Below are 24194 nucleotides of genomic sequence, written 5' to 3' on the forward strand. Positions count from 1 at the left end.
CTGGGAGCCACGCTTTCTTTAACTTTAGCTATTACTCTCCCTTTCATCTGCTTTTCTCCATGATACCTTTAAACCAAAGGTTTAAAAAGGCCACCTTCTTGTCTGCCATAGGTTGTTGGGTTGCGTCATGCCTAGCAACTACTAATTGGATGTGAGAAGCAAACTCTGTTTCCATGTCCTGCTTCCTGTTCATGCAGCAATGATCCTGATTTGAGCCTTGATGTTGGGATTTTCCCTGATGTGATCAAATTTAGCCCAATAGTTCAGTACTAAAAATGGATGAAAAATATCCTAGTAACTTTATTTGCAGTATTCCTCAATTCCTTAATGAGCCCAAAGTTCAAACTGGTTCCCAGTTTTAAGCAAAATCTAGCAGATTGAGCATAATGTGGGAAAATATGACTTCCTTAACTTCAACAGGAAGAATTAAAAAGTAGAGTGTTACTTAAACGGAGGGCTACTGCAGAATTCTGAGGTGCAGAGGGATCTAGGTGTTCCAGTACATGAGTCACAAGAAGTTAGTATGCAGGTATAACATGTAATCAAGAAGGGTAATGGAATGCTGTTTATTTTGAGAGGAATTGAACATAAAAGTAAGGATAATTAAACAACTCAGGAGGAGGAGGCTCCACAAATATCCCCATCCTCAATGATGGAGGACCCCAGCACAACAGTGCAAAAGATAAAGCTGAATCATTCATAATAATCTTCACCCTGTAGTGGGTGATCCATCTGGGCCTCCCCTGAAGGTCCCCAGCGTCACAGGTGTCAGACTTCAGCCAGTTCAATTCATTCCATGTGATATCAAGAAATGTTATGCTTTAGTTATGCAGGGCAATGGTGAGACCACATCTCAAATATTGTGTGCAGTTTTGGTCTCCTTATGTAAAGAAGGATGTAAATGCATTGGATGTAGTTCAGAAGCTTACCAGATTGATACCTGAAATGAGTGGGTTATTTTACGAGGATAGGTTGAACAGATTGGGCTTATTTCCACTGGAGTTTAGAAGAGTGACGGGTGATTCAACTGAATATGGAAGATCCTGAATAGTCTTGGCAAGGTGGACGTGGAAAGGATGTTTCCTCTTGTGGGTAAGTCCAGAACTAAGGACCTTCGGGGAACAACCCACGCGATGGGCGTTAATGTAATTGCCTGCTGCATTTATAGGCACCGACATAAATGTCAGTTGTTTAATTTGTATGTGTGAGTCCTTCATTAATTCCTTATTCATCATTTACTTCGAAAACTAACACTTGCACTCAATTTATGATTGGTTGCTTTATTAAGAATAACTGCCTTCTCAGCCCTGGGTTCATGGACAAGTCAGTCATTTTTAATATGGAGACTGGGACATTATTTATAAGTAGTAGTTTCAATGAGTGGGCTGTCATTGAAGGCTGAGCCCAAGGATGGTAATAAAATTGAGCTAAGGGCTGGGAGCAGAGTTCAAGTAAGAGCCATATATATTTCCAAGACAGAGAATGTACATCTTCTGGGTGTATGAAAATTGCCAACCACTCACGGCTTTTCTTTTCATTTTGCTCACTGCAGCACTGGAATTATGAATGTTCTCTTCACTATTCATTCAGCTGCATTTGAAATTCAAAGTCGACATATTGAAAGGTGCAGTCTAATTAGTTACTTTCTCCTGGGTGTCATCAAAATACGTCTTTTTTAAAATTTATTTATGGGATGTATCACTGGCTAAGCCAGCATTTGTTGCCCTTTCCTATTTACCCTTGAAAGGTGGGTGCTGAGCTGCCTTCTTGAAGCATTGCAGTTTCTGTCTGTCGAAGGTACACCCACAATGTTGTTAGGAAGGGAATTTCTGCATTTTGACCCACAACAGTGAAGAAATAGTAATTTATTTCCAAGTCAGGATGACTTGGAGGGAAATGTTCAGGTGGAGGTGTTCCCAGGTAACTGCTGCTCTTATCTGTCTAGATGGTAGTGGTTGTGGGTTTGGAAGGTGCTGCCTAAGGAGTCTTAGTGAGTTCCTGCAGCTCATCTTGTAGATGGTAGACACTACTGCCACTGTTCTTCTGTGGTGTAGGAATGAATATTAACCAATCAAGCCAGCTGCTTTGTCCTGGATGGTGCCAAGCTTCTTGAGTGTTACTGAAGCTGCCCTTGTCCAGGCAAGTGGAGAGTATTCCATTACACTCCTGACTTGTGCCTTGTAGATGATGGACAGACTTGGGGGGAGGGCCAGAATGTGAGTTATTCGCTGCTGGATTCCTAGCCTCTGACCTCTCCTGCAGCCACAGTTTTTATATGGTTGGTCCAATTCAGTCCCTGGCAAATGGTAACCCTCAGGCCATCAGTGAACATCCACTTACGATGAAAGGAAGGTCATTGATGCAGCAGTTGAACATGGTTGGGCCTAGGACACGACCCTAAGGAACTCCTGCAGTGAGATCCTGAAAGGGGCAGCCACGGACCCGAGTTCAATTCTGACCTCAGGCCTGTGTGGAATTTGCACCCCCCACCCCCATCTCTGCGTGGATTTCCTCCAGGTGCTCTGGTTTCCTCCCACATTCCAAAGACGTGGGCTAGGTTGATTGGCCGTGCTCATCTGCCCGTTGGTATCCGGGGGATTAGCAGGGTAAATATGTGAGGTTATGGGGATAGGGCCTGGATGGGATTGTGGTCAGTGCAGGCCCAATAGGCAAAATGGCCTCCTTCTGCACTGTAGGGATTCTATGAACTGAGATGTTTGACCTCCAACCACCACAACCCCATCTTCCTTTATGCTGTGTATAACTCCAACCAGTAGAAAGGTTTCCCCCGATTCTAACTGACACCAGTGTGGCTAGGGTTCCTTAATGCCACACTCAGTCAAATGCTGCCTTGGCATCAAGAACAGTCATTCTCACTTCACCTCTGGCATTCAGCTCTTTTATTCATGTTTCAGCTAAGGCTGTAATAAGGTCAGGAGCTGAGTGACCCTGGTGGAATTCAAACTGAGTATCAGTGAGCGGGTTATTGCTAAGTAAATGCTACTTGATAGTACTATTGATGGCCCTTTCCATCACTTTACTGATGATCAAGAGTAGACTGATGGGGGCAGTAACTGGCCGGATCGGATTTGTCCTTTTTTTTGTGTAGCAGACATACCAGGGCAATTTTCCTCATTACTGAGTAGATGCTAGTTGTAGCTGTTCTGGAACAGTTTGGCTAGGGGCACAGTAAGATCTGGAGCACAGGTCTTCAGGACTATTGTTGGAATATTGTCACCATATCCAGTTCCTCACCCATTTCTTGATATCACGTGAAGATTGGCATCTGTGATGCTGGGGAACTTCTGGAGGAGGCCAAGGTCGGCACCTCTGGCTGAAGATTGTTGTGAATGCTTCAGGCTTATCTTTTGCTCCGATGTGGCGGGCTCCTCCATCATTGAGAATGGGGATGTTTGTGGAGTGTCCTCCTCCAGTGAGTTGTTATATTGTCCACCACCATTTATGGCTGGATGTGGCAGGACTGCAGGACTTAGATCTGATCCATTGATTGTGGAATTGCTTAGCTCTGTATATTACTTCTGTTTATGCTCTTGGACACAGAAATAGTCCTGTGTCGTAGCTTCATCAGGTTGACACCTCATTTCTAGTGCTTCTCCTGGCCTGCCTTTCTTCACTCTTCATTGAACCAGGTTGATCCCTGACTTGGTGGTAATGGCAGAGTGGGGGATATGCTTCACCATGAGATTGCAGATTGTGGTTGAGTAGAATTCTGCTGTTACTAATGATCCAAGCACCTTAAGGACATCCAGTCTGAGTTGCTAGATCTATTCAAAGCCTATCAGAATTAGCATGGTAATAGTGCCGCATAACAATGTGTAAACACAAACCAGACTGGAGGAGGCCAGACCAAAAAAATAGATCTTCTATTATTAGATTTTATTCACAACCACACTTCAGATGTAAAATAGAAATTTGCTTTAAAGGGAAAATATGCAAACACTTGGGGATAAGTCTGATGAATTTTCCCAAAGCTTCTTCATTCAGATTCTGAACATGTGCTCCCAACAGTTGACAATCCCTCCTGGGAAGAACTCATAAAACTTGCCAGTTCTGGCCTGTGTAAAGCCAGAAATCTATTCAAACCCTCATAGCAGCTGTACCAAAACAATAGCTCAGCACAGTGTCATGAAAGTGTTTCTAGTGTTTTTGGACTGCAGGAAAAAGGTTCATTTTGAATGAATCATCCTAAAAGCACGCTTCATATCTTTTACCGAGCATGCCAGATATTTCAGTGCAGTGGTTGTGAATTTTACTAAAAAGCCACAGTGCCCTACGCCAGGATGAATATAAGATTAATAAACCTTAAACACAACTAAGATTCATGCTTTTTGCCATAGTGTAATATATGCCTATAGGTTAATGTATGTGGTTGAATGAGAGAAAACTTGGATTCAATGAAATGTGTCTTGAACAAGTTGGATATATTTCTTTTTAGTACACATCTGCATTAACGTATGATGGGATACTCGTTATGGCTGAAGCATTCCGTTACCTCCGAAGACAACGGATTGGGATTTCAAGAAAAGGAAATGCTGGGGACTGTCTTGCGAATCCAGCTGCTCCTTGGGTTCAAGGTATTGACACAGAAAGGGCACTGAAACAGGTACAGTATTATAATTTTACAATAATGGAGTTCTACAAATTATCCTTCCTGTCATATTGGTCTAGATTTTGTATTAGGAGCATTGGTCACCACTCACCGTTATTAAGGGCTAAATCAAACAGCAACTAGCACTGCCTGCACATGTGCAGTTAAATGCTGATATCAGGAAGATGTTCAAATTGCCCCCCTCATCCAAAAACCTCACTGCATTGATTACTTGCTAAAAGATTCAACATTCAAACACATAAAGGACATAAAGTTGTGGTACTTGCCCACTAGACACCCGCTAAACATGTGACAAGAAGTTAGGTCTTTCGATTCAAGTTTAAGTGAATTTTTAGTGTCATGGTAAGTCTTCATTGCTACCAAAAACTTAACTGTAGTAAGTCTTCAGAAGCAGAAGTCTCCAAAATCTCTTTATTTACAATTCCAACAGCAGGACCCAGAGTGCCAGCAGTCTATCTTTGGGAGTTCCAGAGGAACTGACACTCCCACTTAATTATAAGGCAAAGACTCCCTGATTGGCCTATCAATTGAGTCCTTAATCAGGGAGTTCATATTCCAATAGGGCAACTTCAATGGCCTGACTGAAGTCATTACACTATCTTGCCCTGAAAATGTACTTTTATAAGTTTGGAGTCTGATTCCTTCTAATGTTAACTGTTGGATGTATTTTAGCATTTTTTTTCTCGCTTTTTCTAATTTCTCTTAATCCACCTTACTTTCACTTTAATTTGCTTTCTGTACATGATTTGAGATTGAATTAAGTATTCTAAATTATATTTCCTGCTTCAGATGCTGCATAACAGAAAGGAAATCAATCTGATTGATTTAAAAAAAATCTGCTGTTATTTGCCCTGTTCAAACAGGCCCCAATCACATGGAGGCCCCACTGCACTCGATCAGATTCATTTCGACTAAGTTGCCACAGACACGTTAAGGCAACAGACAGGTAGGAAGAAAGGGGGATTTCAATCTTGGTGGGGCCACCCACAAACCAAAAAGGGTAGCCTGAAGGTAGAACTGCCTCGCCCTTCTCCTTCCTTTGAAGAATTTATTTAAAACATCAGACCGCCCAATCCAGCTTTCCATGTCAACAGTTTCATGGTGTGAGTAACATATTCTCGGGGTCAATTGGCTTGGTAACAAACCTGATTGACCCTTGATTATCTATTTGAGTTTGGGCCCACCCTAAATGCACCCACCCTACGTGCACCCACCTTATTTTAGATGTCTCACCCAACTGTAAACACTCACAGCAGAGCACATAAAGATATCCCAGTGATTCCACAGAGAGTGAATTTGTCAATCATCAAAAAACGTTTCAATTGTAGGTGATGCACTTTCTCATTTCAAGGATGTGAATATCACAAATCAAACCAGCCTCCAGTTTGCTCCAGTTTCTTTTCCCAAGCAATCACATGAACAAATGCCTGGAATTGGGAAACCTGTATAGTTGTGATTTCATGTTTGTTCATTGGAACAAGGGTGCTTTAAGGGACCAATCGCGTAATGTCCTGATGACATCATTAGCCGTTTGAGCAGGCGAATAGGCAGTCTATCCTAACAGCCTGCAGAGTAAATACTTTCCAATAAAACTCCTCTTTGTTCGTGGTCTGCAAGCCAATCCTTTCAAAACGTCACAAAGAAAACTGGTGACAAGGTGGTTGATCCACAATTCAATCTCCCGAAATAGAATTGCAGAGACCCAGTGGAACAAGAGAAAAATCATCATTCCACGCTGCAGATATCCAGAAAGACTTAAGATGTTAAAAAAAATCACTACACCAAAGCTGGCACCAGAGGGGGTGCCAAATAATGGTAGTAGCCATTGAAAGAGCCAAAATTTAAGTGAAGATTTCACAGAAACAACATCAGTAAAAAGATTGCCACATGCTGTGCCCAGAAAGCTTTGGAACAGTACAGAGGGAATTATGACTAGCAAGTAAGTTTAAGTTTATTTATTAGTGTCACAATTAGGCTTACATTAACATGGCAATGAAGTTACTATGAAAATCCCTGAGTTGCCACACTCCAATGCCTGTTCAGGTACACTGAAGGAGAATTTAACATGGCAATACACCTAACCAGCATGTCTTTCAGACTGCGGGAGGAAACCAGAGCACCTGGAGGAAACCTACATAGACACGGAGAGGCTCCGCACAGACAGTGATCCAAGCCGGGAATTGAACCCATGTGCCTGACACTGTGAGGCAACAGTGTTAACCACTGTGCCACCATGACCCCTGCAACAAAAGTTTAGAAATTGGGGTGTTGTAAAACACGGAAGAAAACACAGGCTAAACTCAGAAATACTTTGTTTGAAAGAAGAAGTGAGGTAGTGCTTTAAGATTTTGTGGCGTATCATGCTTATGCAAGCCCTTTCCAAAGAAAAAATAGTAGGAATTCTTGGCACCGTGGGACTGAATGAGAACACTGAGCAGTGGAGCCCATATACTGAAAGATTTGATTATTTTGTCCCAGCGAATAAAATTTGGGTGATATCATAGTCCCAATGTTCTTGAGCACAATGGGGGAAAAGCACTCAATCTCTTGAGAACTCTGGCGTAACTGGAAAAGCCAGGCTTAAAAGCCTATGATGAGAGAGTCATTTCTCACCTAAACCTTTGGTCATCGCAGAGAGGTTCAGGTTCCACAAGCACAACCAACAAGAATGTGAATCAATTACACAGTTCATTGCCACTCTGAGGAAATTAGCTGAATACTGTGAATTTGGGGATGGCTCGAGCAACACCATTAGAGACAGACTCGTGTTTGTCTTCAGAAGCAAAACTATCCAAAAGCCGACTGTTAACAGAAAGCAACCTAAACCTAAAGAAGGTTTTAGAAGTCACTTTCTCCGTGGAATTGGCAGCCAAGAAAGCTCAACAGTTAAGTTTGAGCACTAGAGTTCATAAAATGTCGCCTGAGACCTGAACACAGACACAGGTTTGAAATTGCCACCAATGTGCACAAACTGTATACACAGCAGCAGATTGCTGGAGCAAAGAGAAAAAGTGCAGAAGTTGTGGCAGAAAAGGGCACACCAAACGTGCTTGTTGGAGACAGAAATGACAAGTTCCAGGCAAGAACTATAAGAAGCAAGAACCAAATGCCTGATATGGAAACCTGAATAGAGAGGAAAGTATTCACCTGATGTGAAAAAGATGCAAAAAAATGACCAGAGTAATAGCCTGAAGATGGACTGTCATTGAACATATTGGCTATAACTGGTGCAACAAACCCATACTGAGTCACTCCTTTAGTCGATTAACAACCAGTGAAAATGGAAGTGGACACAGGAGCAGCAGCTTTGTTGGTACCAGAAACTACCAAGAAAAACGAGGACACATTGGGGGCGATTCGCCCAGCCTGCAGGGCTGCTTTTATGAGCAGCGGGATGCGAGACTCGAGCGGAGACCATTTTGCAGGCTCCATGCTGGGTGCCTGGGCCCTCTGGCACTGTCCAAGGGGCAAAGTGCCAATGTCCATTGGACAGCTTGGCACTACCCACCAGGCAAAAGGCAGTACCAAGGGGATAGGCCCTAATGGGGCATGGTCTGATGGGGCAGGGCCTCTGGGAGGCAATCTGAGGGGTGGGGGATCCTGCTGCAACTCTGCACCTTGGGCTGAGTGACAGGGATGGAGGCCAGCAATCAGGGCTGGGCATCATGGAGGATGGACAGCCTGCTGAGGGGTTCAGGGCTACAGAGAGGGGGTTGGGACTGTTGGGGGGGGGGGTGGTCAGGGCTGCCCATTGTGGGGGGATCAAAGAATTGGGGATGCTGGGGAGAAGCTGGGAGATTGAGGCTGGCCAGGGAGGTGGGAGGAGTCAGGCTTAGGCCCGGATATGTTCAGGGACCAGTGATCGGGCCTTGGGGGGGTCACATGGCCGGCATTGCAGGAGTTAAGGGACTTGTCAGCGATTGAATTGGTCAGTAGTTGGGAGGCCAGCAGTGCTAGGCCATTGCACATGTACCAATCTCTGCACTGACAGATCAGCGTATGCGCAAGTAGCCCGCTGAGTGCTATGTTGCCAGCCTCTCCAGCAGGAATAGGTCCTACCCACAGATTTTTGGGCTGATTCACTCTGAGACACTCAGCAGTGCTCAGAGAGTGGGAGATCCAGTTTGAAACGCCTGCTGAAAAACCCAACAAGATCTGCTCCAGTTTTTATGCAAGTTGACAATTACAATATTTTTAGAAGAATTGCCCCCATTATCTTGACACCCTTGAAGATAATATTAAAAAGCTGTATTGGAGAAGTGGTTTTACTGAGAGGCCATACCAATGTAAATGTGCAGTTGAATGGACAGCCACAGATTTGTCCCTGCACATTGTTACAGGAAACTATCCAGCATTAATGAGAAGAATCTGGCTGGAAAAGATCAAATAAATTGGGTCAATGTTAATCTCATCTCAGATTCCAAGGCATGTCTACATTAATGGAATGTGCCATTGTCTTTAATGGGGAGCTGTGAAACATGAAGGAGATCTCAGTCAAATTGAAGATTAAGGACGAAAGTCAAGCAAGATGCTTAAAGGCTAGGTCAGTGCCATACAAAACCAGGACTAAGGTAGAGGCAGTATTAGAGCAGCTAGTCAAGACAGAAGTCTTCAAACCCACTAATGTGGTGATTGGGCACACCAATAGTACCGTGATGAAGAAAGATTGATCAGTACCCATTTGTGATGATTTTAAAGTACTGGAACTGCATGCTGAACAATAGTCTCTTCCCCATTGATAATTTATTCGCTAGATTGATTCGAGGCCAAAAATTCAGAAAAATTGACCTCATCTCCAGATGAATGTGACAATCGTAACATACAAAGGACTATTTAGATATAAAAGACTGGAAAGAATGAGGAAGGCTATCTCCACAACCAAGATGCCACACTCCAGAGAGTAGACGATTATGCATTGAGTGCAGAAAGATAAGTGTAAATTTTTCCAATCTTCTACTGAATATCTGGGTCATGTCATAGATGCAAAGAGACTGCACAAATTGCCTTCTGAGGTCAAAGCCATGAATGAGGCACCTGCACCTCAAACCATCAATCTACTTTGTTCTTTTTTGGGCTTATTAAACTATTTTGAAAAGTTTGTCCATAATCTATCAACTATCTTTAAGCCTTTACACAATTTATTGGGCAGGATTTTCCAGCCACGCTCACTTTAAAACCAGAAGATCCTGCCAGAAGTCAATGCGGGTGATTGGGCCATACCAATAGTACCCGTGATGAAGGTACCCTTTCCATGGTCCGCCCCCCACACGCCTCCCACCTCCACTCACTTTGATTCCCATGGCGTGTGGGAAGGGAAAATTTATCCCATTAGGTCAAAGCTGGAAGTTGAAATAGCTGTATATCTTCATACAAGCTAAAGAGGCACTTCTAAATTCAGAAGTCTTGATGCACTTTGATCCAAATTTACCTTTACAACTGACACATGAAGCATCACCTTACCGGGTAGTTTCTCACATAATGTCCAATGCTGAAGAGGAACCAATGGCTTTTACGTCAAGGTTCTTGAACAAAGCCAAAATGAACTACGTCAGATAGAGAAAGAAACTCTGGGAAGCATTTTCAGAATCAAATGTTTATACCAATACCTATATGGAAGGATATTTACTTTATTAACAGATCATTGACCACAGAATGATATTTGCACCTCTTATCAGGATTCCATCTCTAACAGTGAGCCAGATGCAGATATGGGCATTACTGTTGTCAGCACATAAATATATGATAAAATATCATCAGGCTATAATATCTCCATTGAAACACTGATTGACTCTTGTGATTAACTTTACCCAATGATTCATCAATAAACAGTTTGAGTGGAAACATTTTCTACCTGAATAAATGGATAGCAGTCCAGTAAATGCAGGGTAAGTTAAGAAGTAAAGCAGAAATGATCCATTACTGTCAAGTTATGGGCATGGTACTTCATGGTAAGACCACGGGAGCAAACTCAGAGTTGAAGCCATGTGTCACCGAAGACTCGAACTATCCATACAAGCTGGATGTCTTCTCTGGGGAATAAAAGTACCATTCCACCATTATTAAGGTAACATTCTAAACCAACCACACAAAGACTACTGTGGTATCGTCCGGGTCTCAGCCAACATTTTATAGATTCTAGTGCTCAAACTTAGCTATTGAGCTTCTTTGGCTGCCAATTCCATCGAGACCATGACTTCTAAAGCCTTCTTAATAACCACTTGTGGATAGCTTCACTTCTTAAGCCATACACTAGTCTGTCTCTAATGGTGTCATTCAAGACATCCCCAAATTCACAGTATTCAGCTAATTCCTTCAAAGTAGCTATAACTGAGTGATTAATTTCCCTTCTTGGTTATGCTTGTGGAACTTGAACCTCTCGGCAATGACCAAAAGTTTAGGTGAGAAGTTATTTTTGGTGGCCAGGGCTCAAACTGAAATCAAGGAGAAGGCAGAGAAATGTTTGTCTTATGCAAAAGTCAGAACCTTCTGCCACAGCATCATTGCACCAATGGGAATGGTCATGGCAAAGAGTTCATATAGATTATGCTGGAAAGGGTGTATGTTTCTCATTGTAGTCAATGTGCACTCAAAATGGTCTAAAGTCACCAAAGAGAACAATAGAAAGACTGAGTGAGATTTTTAGAAGATTCAGTACCCTGAACAACTTGTGAACAACAATAAGCCCCAGTTCATTTCTCAAGAATTCACAACCTATTTAAAGGAAAATAGAATTTAACATACCCGATCTGCTCCTTATCATCCTGCCACAAATAGACTGGCAGAGCCATTTGTTCAGGCAATGAAACATTCACTGAAGCTAACTTGAGAGCAAGGTTCATTGTCTTAACGATTGAGTCAATTCCCAATGACATACTGGAATACTCCCCATTCGACAACCCAATTTCTCCAGCATTGCTCATGATAGGACATCAATTGCACACAGCTTTTGATTTGCTCAAGCCAAAATGAGATAAATTGTTACGAAGAAACAGCAATTATATGACATGAGAACAGGGCTAGGTTTATCATCAAGGTCAAAAAGTACCAGCAAGGAATTTTACCACCAGTGAGACACCTGCCATTGTCTTAGCACAGACAGAACTGGTCTCCTACACTGTGCAAACATGAGAAGATATAGTATGAAGAAGACATGCAGACCATCGCTTGGCAACCAGAACCAGTTTGCCAGAGACAGAATCAACGGAGAGTCCATAATAAACTATGTCAAGTGAAGACCTGGACATACCTGAGAAATATATGTAAATTACATACAATTTTCTCTTTTACAGCAACTATTTCAGCACTTCCAATACCATTAGAAGGAGCTCTGAGTTGGTACTGATTAAAATACAACAATGCTTATTGTACATTGCAACTGTCTTTAGGTCTCAGGTTTCAGATTCTTGTGTTCAAAGAACTGAAAATAGATGTGCCGGATACCATGGCAAATATGTGCCTGAATTAGAAATGTGTGTCCCACGTGTACAAAGTTCTGTGTCGGGGCATTGAAGATATCAATTTATACTTGGGCTTTTCAGTTTGTTCAACATTTCTTTTACTGTAAAATTTTGAGATGATTAAGTTGAGAATGGAAATGTGCATATACACAGAACTTTATCACATCACTAAGCATTTCACATTCAATAAATTACATTGGAGTGCACTTATTGTTACGTTATGAAACAAAAAGCCATTTTGCACAATAAAGACCTTTCAGACAGCAATGAGGTGACAGGCCAGCCAGGTTTTTGGTGGAATCACTTGCAGGGGGAATGTTGGACAGGATAAGTATAAAAGATTTGTGCTCAAATTCGGAAGAATCTGGCTTGCGCTCATATCCTCCCAACTGAGATGTAATAGGCTTTAATTAAGCTCAACTGACACTTAAGAATTTCATTCACAAATAAAAAAATTATCATTTCTCCGAGTTATAATTGGCACAGGCAAGCACGTAATGAACAAAGAAAAATCACTGCATTTTCTGCACTACCATTTCCTTTAAACAGGCGGTGGGATTATCCAGAAGTGATTAATTACAAGGCAGGATTGACAAACACCTGGGAACAGGTTAGCTAATTGTCCTTTTAATATGTGTCACTGTAAAACATAAAGAGAAAAATATGAAAGGACATTAAGATGTTTAAAAAGGACATCTCTTAAAATGTGTGATGAGAGGATATTAGATAAAAACTGCAGTCTACAATCAGTAAGAGATTATAACTGAAATTTTCCCACGGGTATCACAGCGCACAAGACAGAAAATTTGATGGGCCATTTAAAGGCCCGTTGAGCTCGGGCAGGATTTTCAGATCTTTTGTAGAATAACAGTGCAGAAGGAGGCCATCGGCCCATCAGCGCTGCACCTTCTCTGACAGAGTCTTACCCAAGCCGACCCTCACCATATCCACATGCATTTACCCTGCTAACCCATCTAACCTACACATTCTGGACACTAAGGGACTATTTAGCGTGTCCAATGCACTCAGCCTGCACACCTTTGAACTGTGGGAAGAAACTAGAGTACCCAGAGGAAACCCACATGGGGAGAACATGCCAACTCCACACATACAGTCACCCAAGGTCAGAATTGAGCCCAGTTTCCTGGCACTTTCAGGCAGCAATTCTAACCACTGTCCCACTGTGCCATCTTGGGGCACGCATGGTCAGAGAATCCTGCCCTTTGAGTTTTCTGTCAGATGCAAGGAGCTTGTGCTTATTTCAGGCTAGTAAATGCAGCATGCCATAATAAACTGCTTGTGGCCATCTGCGACCATGTAATGGCTTGAATTCTGAAGAATGTCAAATTACACTTTGCAACGCGAAATTCCATCTCGACGCAATGAATACAACTTCACAACTCTGCGGCCTCCTATGGAGAGCCAGCACCTGAAAGAGCTGCAGGATTGCTCTAAACCCCATCAATTTAACACTCCCATCAGAAAGTGAAAAGCTACCCATGGTTTCAGAACGCAACACGTGGAGATGTTATTCACAGAGGAAAGTCATAAGCAGGTTTACAAAGTAACATTTTGCCGTTTTGCTATGAATGGGTCCCAAAGGAAATCTTTCCCTGTAGTCAATAGTTTTTAATTGCCTTCATCTAACAGTGAATTATTCATACCGGAAACATGCATAAATAACATTTAGTTAGTTGTCTTGACTCAAAAAAGAATTTCACATTGGCAGTTTTGTGATGGCCAACAAGAAACCTTCACAGAAATGTACCCCTCTGTTTCACAGAATAGGCATGGTTTTAAAATAATATTGTGAAAGGTGAAAAAAAGCCACACATATAATGGAATCTTTTTTTTTAAGTTTATTTATTAGTGTTGCAAGTAGGCTTAAATTAGCACTGTGATGAAGTTACAGTGAAAATCCTGTAGTCACCACACTCCAGCACCTGTTCAGGTACACTGAGGGAGAAGTTAGCATGGCCAATGCACCTAACCAGCACATCTTTCAGCACGTCTTTTTACTTTGCTGGCCTTTGCTGATTTGAGTTGTAACAGCACTTGTAATGTTACAATTGATCTAAGTACCCCTGTGCCTGTGCCTATGTTAGCTCTTTGAGAGAGTTATCCAATTAATTCCACTCCCTTGTTCCTCACCCATGGCCAATTTTGCTTTCCCAGGCAATTATGTTTTAAAAGTTACTATGGACTCTGCTTCTGTCACCTTTTCAGGCAGCAGTGCATTCCAGATCATACCAACTAACCAATGACAAAAAGGCCACCACACCCATACAACTGTACCTCAGCAATAGTCAGCATCTCCAGGGTAGGAAGAAAGAAAATTAGAACAGAAAATGACCTCCGTTTCAAACTGTGCTGAAATTTTCAATTCCAGCAGAGATTATAATTAATCCATTTTCTTGTGCATTATTTTGAAGGTCCGGATCCAGGGCTTAACAGGGAACGTTCAGTTTGACAACTACGGGCGACGGACAAACTTCACAATAGATGTATTCGAGCTGAAAAATACAGGCCACAGAAAGGTGAGATGTCTTGAGCAAAAGTTCACGTCAGCATTAATTGTCAGCCTCCTGTCCAACATGCCAAAGAATACACTGGCGGAAGAGGCCGGCAAATGCTCTCCTTCTAAAAGTGTTGATCAGGAGCTTCTGGAGTCAAGGGTGGAATCTGGTGTATCTAAGATATTCATTTCTCATTTAAAAATAACCTGCAGAAATTCTGACAAATCCATGTCTACAAGTGAGTGTGATGATGATGAGTGCCAGAAATTGAGCTTTGTACCACTACAATGGTATTATGTAGGATTTATATTACAGCTCAACAAATCAATGCTGGTTTTTATGTTCCACATGCACTTTCTTCTAGCTGTCTTCATCTAACCCCACGAGCACATCTTCCTATTTTTCTTCCCCCATCTGTCTAGTTAACTTCTACTTAAATGGACCCATATCAATTGTTTCAACTACTTCTTGTGGCAAGTTCCACTTATTAACCACTCACTGGATAAAGAAGTTTCTCATGAATTCCCAATTTGATTTATTAGTGACTATCATGGATGTATGAACTCGGACTACTAAGATATGAGGTGCGCTGCGTGATCCTTAAAGCCTCTTCAGTTTATACAATAATGTTCTAAATTGGATTAGCTATAAACAATATCTACACAATAACAACTGGGTGCATATTTTCTTTCTGATAGTCAGTAGAAGAAGTGTATCAATGGCTGAGCCAGGAGTTTTTAAATCGTGGGACAGAGGAACAAATGATATAGGATATGGTGTGTGTCAGGCTGAGAAATCATTTGCCTTGCTCATGTAAGACCAGGATTTTACAATTCCTCTTTATTGTGGTGCGATTGTTTTTTGCCAGCCCCAGCATGTCCATGCTGCACCATAAATTTACACTTCTTCCCCATAACCGAAACTGTAAAATGTTGATTATCATAAGGTCTGCCTCGGCCTAGTCAACTGCCACCATGGACCTCCTGGATTTCATCCAGTTTTCTTGTTGCAGTCACTGAGACTGAAATGTAATGATCCAGACGAATTCATCAGTTCAACATCATTTATTACAGTAAAATAAAATCTCTGCTCCCTCTTGAATTTTTAATTCTTTAGCTACATGCCAATAAATCGCCATTCTTGCATGTTAGGTTTAGATTGAGTTATGGACACAGCGTGATGCACTGAAATGGAAGTGAAATTAGTTTAGGCAGTTTTCAGGCCGCAAATGATTGGCAGACGCACATCATGCGCCTGGAACCAGAGGTAGACATCTTGTTCGAAATTAGGATTCATGTCTCATCTGAATAATTCTGACAAGACAGATTCCTCTAGACAAAGCTGTGCTCTCACGTAGGCATTGGGGCGGTGGTGAATGGGTGGGGGCCAAAGCATTGCTGTTGAACCCTAAGAAACAGTCTTTCTTCTCCTCGTTCCATACTGAGTAAACTGCAAAGAAACTTTTTCACTGGCAACCTACAGCAGTATTGTTAAGGGCCATTGGTTAGACCATCCCACAGAAGGTACCGGAAAATACTGAGCCAAGCACATCTGCACATACACTCATTATTACCATTACTGAGGCACTGAAGTGGGAGCAAAATTACTTTAGGCACGCTTTCAGGCCAAAAATGATTGGCAGGCTCACATCATGTGCTTGCAGCCAACGGCACAATTGTTTGAAATTAGCATTCATGTCTCATCTGAATAATTCTGACAAATCACTTTCTTTTGGATAAGTTTGGGCTTATTTATTTGTTATCATTTTTGGAATGGGGGTTGTTTAATAATATTTAGACATGATAGTCTAAGCTTGACATGAGGTGTAATGCCTGTTCTTGTCAGCCTGGGTCTTGTATGTCTCTTTTGTGGGGATTATGAATTGGATTCAATTTGGATTGGTTTTTGGAGCAAGCAAAGAGATGGATTGAAGGCTTGCCCGGCCACTCTACACATTGGCTTTGTAACTATGAGAAAGGAATAAGCATTAGACCTCTCCATCAGCACATGCAAAGCTCATAATGTCTGATTATTGACGGCCGTTTGGCAGTCCTCATAATGCTGAAGCTAGTTTAGTGCCTTTGGTCAAGGGATATAGTTCTATGAAATTGAACCTTTTGCTCCCCCTTTTAGTAAATCAAACCAGCAAAAATGAATTCTCCCCATCCTCAGTTTATTAATCTAGGTTCTGCAGATTTGGTGGTGGCACAGTGACAGCATGGTGGCACGATAGTTAGCACTGCTACCTCACAGTGCCGGGGAACCAGGATCAGTTCCAGCCTTGGGTCACTGTCTGTGTGGAGTTTGCACATTCTCCCTGTGTCTGTGTGGGTTCCCTCCAGGTGTTCTGTTTTCCTCCCACAGTCCAAAGATGTGCAGATTAGGTGGATTGGCCATGCTAAAATTGCCTGTTAGTGTCAGGGGGACTATCTGGAGTAAATGCATGGAGTTATGGGGACAGGGCTTGGGTAGAATTGTGGTTGATGCAGACTCAATGGACCAAACAGCCTCCTTCTGCACTGTAGGGATCTATGATTCTAGAAACTATTAACATTATCTCCTACGGAAATAGTTTTCAAAAGCTTGAAGCTTTGTATGTTTCTAAAAACTGAATGCAGTAATACATTGTGTTTATAACTCTATTTTCTAAAAGTGGAAGGATTTGAAATTCAGAATTCAATGGATGAAAAATTTGGAACTGTAGCGCTGCACTGAGGAGGGGCTGTGGATGTCACACACACTCCTGGGGAAATGCACTGCATTGCCTGTCACACTTACCGCACAGCCCACGCAATGCGTGATCCCAAGAAGCAAATAAATGGTTGCTTGTTTGACATCACGCAGGTCAACAGATTGACCTGACACGCATGTTCCAGATGTGAATCATGTGTGTCCATTTAACCATTTGCATATCACTCACAAAAGATCAAACATGCAGCAATGAGATGGGTCCTGCTTAACTTGCTTCAGTTACTTAAAGGGCCAGGCACCCAACATGCAGATATGATGATTTTGAAGAAATTCTGCAATTGCGAACTGTCTGAAAGCACTCTGGAGTGTTTCTGTGTTCTGGATTTGGCTGGGAGTGTCACTGTATCATTGCGGGGATAACAGAGGATTAGGTGACCTGTCCACACAAAAGCTGCAATAAGTATGGAGACACAATATCGGTGCCTCTAGATTTGCAACATGACAGGAGCTGTGGAGAGAGGATTTGACACATGATACCATTTTGCCAACTTGGGTTTAGACTCTTCCATGCTACTTGACAATGATATTCAACTATATTCTACTATATACTGCCCCATTGAGAACCTGACCTGAGTACAAAGTAGCAGAATGCATCTAAAAGCTGTCAAATGAATCATCTTTTACCTCTGGCCGCAGACTTCATGTGCTCAGTGAGTCACCCATGTACTGATCCCAACTCTATAATAATCTGTAAAGTATGTGCCATGTAAGTATCAGAGGTGGTGTCAACTCAAGCGATGGGACCTCCACATCAGTGCTGTGCTGTTACTCTGTCTCTTGCTCTTGGGACTGCTGTGGCCGGCTGGGTGGTGGTTCCTGGCTATCTGAAAGCAGGAAATCAGATGGTGAACATTGGTGTGAGGACGGTGGGATGGAGTGAAAAGTAAAAGGTCCACGGTCACAATCATCCGCACGCAGTTTGTTCATCATGCAAGCTAGCAATATGAGAGTTGAGCAATGGTTATACAGAAACATAACATTATCCTCAATGTTCTTGGCCAGACTGGCTGCTACAGACTCTGCTGCAGCTGACTCCATGATGGGAAGAACAATCTCCTCCATAGGGCACAGGACATCCTTATCCCTTGCCAGCTCTACTGTGCTCTGCATTCTACTATAATGTGCTACTTTGACCTGCAAGAGAGAGGGAAGAGTGTCAGTGAGAGTGTTGCACTGTGTTTGAGTGAAATGCCTGCCATAACTGGATAACGGCTTGGTTGCACAGTGTTTGGCACTGCTGTCTCACAACATCAAGGACCCTGGTTCAATTCCAGCCTTGGGTCACTGTCCATGTGGAGTTTGCACTTTCTCCCCATTCTTGCGAGGGTTTCCTCCAGGTGCTCCGGTTTCCTCCAACACTTCAAAGATGTTCAGGTTAGTTTGATTGGCCACGCTAAATTGCCCCTTATTGTCCCAAGATGTGTAGGTTCAGGGAATTAGTAGGATAAAAATCTGGGGTAATGGAAATAGGGCCTGGGTAAGATGCCCTGTTGGAGAGTCGGCATAAACTCAATGGACCAATGACCTCCTTCTTCACTATTGGGATTCTATGAACAGGAGATGCATAAAGACAGTGACAGTTGGATGTGAGGTTGGAAGGCATGATAAGTGTGTGAGAGTTCAGTGGAGTATCCGGATGTAGTGCATGGGTCCTGAGCGCTGGGGTGAGTGGAGGGGGTGTAATGCATGGAGCAGTGTGAGAGACTGGTAGTGTGGCGAGGAAAAGATGCATTCACTCACCTTGACCACCCATGAAAGGTCATTAAACTTCTTGTGGTTATGTTACCCGGTCCTTGAATCCAGATGCTGAAAATTGACCTCCCTGACCACCTTCCTGCTGAGGATGGTCTTTATGGGCCTCCTGGTATCCATGGAAACACGGAGGGGGTGGGGGTTATGACCTCATCAAGGTTTGACAGCATGTTGGTTCCAAAGAGAAAATTGGTGTGTTTCTCTCCAGATCTTATCACACTCTGTCAAAAAAAAACAGCTGGACGCTTTCACACAGTCATGCAGTGGGGTAGGGGTTAAACACACAGAAAACCCAGCTGCACCGAGATCAGGGTGCCATGTTTAAAGGGCATCCCGATCAGAACATGAATAAACCTCTCCTTAGCGACCACAGAGGTCTCAGGGGCTCCCTAACACCTCCAACCCTGATCGGAGTCAGAGCCTGCACCTCGCCCTCCAACAGCCTCCCTGATCACAGCCAACATCTCTTTAACTGCCCCCTCCCTCCCAAAGAGTCAGTGCTGGCACCCCCAGACCCTTCCCCCTCCACCAACAGTCAGTGTCGGCGTCCCCTGCCCCCACCCAAATGCAGAGATGCCGGCATTGGACTGGGTTAAAGACAGAAAGAAGTCTCACAACAGGTTTATTTGCAGCAAACGCCATAAGCTTTTGCCAAGCCCCAACCTAGCAGTGCCAATCTGTGCCGAGGAGCAGTGCCATGGAACAAAACCAGGGGACTTTGCCAGGCAACTTAAATGTGTCCAGTTAAGTGTCTAAATTACCTATTATTCCTTGTTGCATCCTTTTAAAAATCCTGCATTGAACTTCTGACTTTAACAAGATTCATATCAGCATATCTATAGAGTTTATTCTGAGTCAGGGGGAGGGTTTGTCAGTTTATCTCAGAGTGTTCTTGATGCAGTTTTATGACTGGGAGCTGCTGCTTGCACCAATTATAAACGTTTTTCTATTCTGACAATCAGATGATGACATTATTTGTCCTACAACAGAGTTTTGCCTCTGGTGCCGTCCCCATGTATACGTGGTTAATGTACACTCGCTGTCTTTGAACAAGACAACTGTCTGGCACTATTGAACAGACGACTGGTAAAAACATCCTGAAGAAAAAATGTTGTTGTCATTATCATTCAATCTAAAGCACAACAAGGCAACCTGAGACAGCCACTGTGCAGCAATTATCAGGGAGTAGAAGGGAGCCGATCCCACTGTCTGGCACGTCAGGAATTTTTCTTATTTCTAGAACGTAGGCATTGCTGATAAATCAAATGCTTATTGTCTGTCCATAATTTGTGGTGAGTCACATTCTTCAAGTGCTACAGTCCCTGTGGTACAGTGCTACTATGGAGGAAATTCCAGGTTTTTGATCCAGTGGCAATGAAGGCAATGAGCTTTATTTCCAAATCAAAGCTGGTGTGTGCCTCAGACAGGGAGTTGCATGTGGTAGTGTTCCCATGTGTGTTCTGTCCTTGTTCTTCTAGGTGCTTGAGCCACAGATTTGCAAGGTCCTGTCAAGGGACCCCGGGTGAGTTGCTACAGTGCATCTTGTAGATGGTACACCCTGCAGCCATCAGTGGTGGAGAGAGTGAATGTTTAAGTTGATGGGTGGGGTGCAGATCCAGCAGGCTGCTTTCCCCTGGGTGGTATTAAACTTCTTGTGTGTTGGAGCCACATTCGTCTGGACAATTGGAGAGCATTTCATCACAGCCCTGATATGCTTATGGTTGATAATGGAAAGGCTCTGGGAGTCAGGATGTGAGTCACCCATTGCAGAATTCTCAGCATCTGATCTGCTCTTGTAATGACTGCATTAATGTGTTTCTGATCATTACTGATCCATGATGTATTTGATGTGGGGACTTGGCAATGTTACTGCAGTTCAGTGTCAAGAGGAGGTGGTTAGATTCTCTCTCTCTGAGTGGAAATGCGCATTGCTTAACACTCATATGGTGAAACGTTTTATGTCACTTATCAATTCAAGCCTGACTTTTTTGCAGGTGTTCCAGCATCTGGACATAAACAGCTATCTGAGGAGTTTCAAATGGCACAGAATATAGAAAATAGGAGTAGGAGTAGGCCATTCAGCCCTTCGAGCCTGCTCCATCATTCGTTATGATCATAGCTGATCATCCAACTCAGTAACTCGCTCCTGCTGTCCTTCCACATCCTTTAATCTCTTTAGCCCCAAGTGCTATATCTATCTCCTTATTGAAAACAAACAATGTTTTGGCCTCAGCTGCTTTCTGTGGTAGAGAATTCCACAGGCTCACCACTCTCTGAGATGAAATTTCTCCTCATCTCCATCCAAAATGGTTTATGCCATATCCTCAGACTGTGAGCTCTGGTTCTGGACACCCCTGCTTTCAGGAACATCCTTCCTGTTTACCCTGTTTAGTCCTGTTAGAATTTTATAGACCCTAGGAGATCCCCCCTCACCCTTCTAAACTCCAGCGAATATAATCCCAACCAGCTCAATCTATCCTCGTACATCAGTCCCACCATCCCATGAATCAGTCTTATAAACCTTTGTTGTACTCCCTCCATAGCAAGAACATGCTTCCTCAGATAAGGATTCCAGAACTGCACACAATATTCCAGGTGTGATCTCCCTTATCTAAATCATTAATATACGCTGTGACTGGCTGAGTCCTTGCACTGATCCCTGTGGTACCTCACTAGTCACTGCCTGCCATTTGGAAAAATACACATTTATTCCTACCTCTTTGTTTCCTGTCTGCCAACCTGTTTTCTATCCATCTCAATGCACTACCCCTAATCCCTTGTGCTTTAATTTGACATGCTAATCTCTTATGTGAGATTTTGTCAAAAGCCTTCTGAAAGTCCAAATAAATCACATCCACTGGGCCCCCCTCATAAACTGTACTCTTTTCATCCTCGAAGAATTCCAGTAGATTCATCAAGCATGAATTTCCTTTCATAAATCCATGCGGACTCTGTTCAATCCTGCCACTGTTTTCCAACTGTTCTGCTATTAAATTTCTCACATTTTCCCCACTACCAATGTCAGGCTTACTGTTCTATAATTCCCTGTTTTTCCTTTATCTGCCTTTTAAAATAGTGGAGTTATATTAGCTACCCTTTAATCCATAGGAACTGTTCCAGAGTCAATAGAACCTTGGAAGATGACCACCAATGCATCCACTATTTCTAGGGCCACTTCCTTAAGTACTCTGGGATGTAGATTATCAGGCTCAGGGGATTTACCGGCATTCAGTCCCATCAATTTTTCCAGCACCAATTCTCTACTAATACTTATTTCCTTCAGTTCCTCCCTCTTAATAAACACTGTGTTCCCCAACATTCAGAGTATATTTTTTGTGTCCTCCTTTGTGAAGACAAAACAAAAATAAATATTTATTTGGTCAGCCATTATAAGTTCCCCTGATTTTGACTGCCAGGGGCCTTCATTTTCTTCACCAATCCTTTTCTCTTCACAAACTTGTTGAAGCTTTTGCAGTCAGTTTTTATGTTCCCCACAAATTTATATTCATGCAGTTCAACACTGCTTAGAAAGTGTGTGAAGCTCATTACCATAAGATTGCCTGGATTTTCAAATAGGTTTTGAGTCTGGCATAGCTGCTTCCCCGCTCCTGGATGTTTCCCACCTTGCCAGCGAGATGTCACATTGATATGAATTACTACTGCTCTGCAGTAGAGCAGACCGGGCACCGTGAACACACCGGGGAGATCAGAGGCAATTGAAGCCCCCGAGTTGTTGGGGTCATGGCTATGCATTGCCTATCTGACAGCGCCCAACTGGCAGCCTGGCAGTGACCAGTTGGACATTGTAAGTGTGCCAGGAGCAGTGCCAAGGAAGTGGGGCCTGAGTGGGGTGGGGCCTGACATAGCCCCCCGTGATGGGGGGCTATGCATTCTGACGGAGGGCTACGCACTCTTGTTGGGGGTTATGCACTCTGACGGAGGGTTATGCTGGGAGGCTATGGGTGGTGGGCCTATGTGGGGTGATTATGCAGGGGCTGTCATGCAGGGGTGGGTCACAGACGGTGTCATGACTGGAAGGATGGCGGTGGTGCATGTCGGGGTTCCACCAGGGCACTCATTAGAAGGACCCTCATACCGGAGACCCATGTGCAGGCTGACAATGCAGCCGATGGAAAGAGGTATCCTGTCTCACTGGCAGATCAGGGAACTCTGCAGAATGGCACCCAGGTGCTCTGAAGCTGGCTTCACCAGCAGGTGTAGGCTCTGCACCACCCCACCCCCCCGCTACAGGAAGATAGCATTAGAATCAAGACATTGCTTGATTGGGAGTTCGTGTAAGTCAGCAAACACAAGGGTGACAGCTGAATGGTATTTGGTGTGAGTTAAGAAATAGATGGCAGAATTTTGGATAACCTAAGGTTTATGGGAGGATAGAATGTCTGCAGTCAGCCAGGAATGTTGGAATGCTGAGTTCACCAAAAAGACTGGCGTGGAGGACTCCTATTCTCACGCTGTTAAATTTGTTTGGAAAAGCTCTGCCCATATTCACACAATCACCAGGACTACCTATCTCCAACAGCTTAACATTGCCAAACGTCACCCATTCCCAGTTCATCTGCTGATTAAACCCTCATTTATATATTTTTGCCTCTAGACTCGGCTATTCCAACACTCCTGGCTATTCCAAACACTTCTGGAAGCATGACTATGTCAGGCTATTGCTTGATTAGCCTGTGGGACAGATCACATAATTGTAGGGAAGACTATGCAAGTTTGAGTAGGCTGGTTGTACTTTTGTAATGGCCAGTGTCTAGGTTAATGCCATGTGATCTGCCATGGACTGGTAATGGCACAGAAGGTGGCCATTTACCGCATTATGAATGTGCCAGCTCTCAGCAAGAGTAATTTAGCTGGGCCACACATTTCTAGTACTTTATACAACTTGTTAGGCAGTTCAGAGCTAATCAGAGAACTGTGAGTCTGCAGCAACAAATAGGGCAGAGTGCAAAGAGCAAAGAACAAAGAAAATTACAACACAGGAACAGGTCCTTCAGCCCTCCAAGCTTGCATCGACCATGCTGCCTGACTTAACTAAAACCCCCTATGCTTCCGGGGACCACTACCCTC

General features: G+C 43.2%; 1 protein-coding gene across 7 annotated transcripts in view; it reads left to right on the top strand.

The window, feature by feature from the left end:
- Positions 1–24194, top strand: part of LOC145349012 (glutamate receptor 4) — a 262985-nt gene that overhangs the window by 142470 nt on the left and 96321 nt on the right. For all 7 annotated transcript variants that reach the window (XM_080197219.1, XM_080197220.1, XM_080197225.1 and 4 more), the window contains exons 7-8: positions 4457–4624; positions 14520–14624. In XM_080197219.1, the coding sequence (XP_080053345.1) occupies positions 4457–4624; positions 14520–14624 (273 nt within the window). The remainder of the gene's footprint in view (positions 1–4456; positions 4625–14519; positions 14625–24194) is intronic.

Source organism: Carcharhinus amblyrhynchos, chromosome 10 (assembly GCF_965287045.1).
Source record: "Carcharhinus amblyrhynchos chromosome 10, sCarAmb.v2.hapA, whole genome shotgun sequence".
Lineage (NCBI taxonomy): Eukaryota > Metazoa > Chordata > Chondrichthyes > Carcharhiniformes > Carcharhinidae > Carcharhinus > Carcharhinus amblyrhynchos.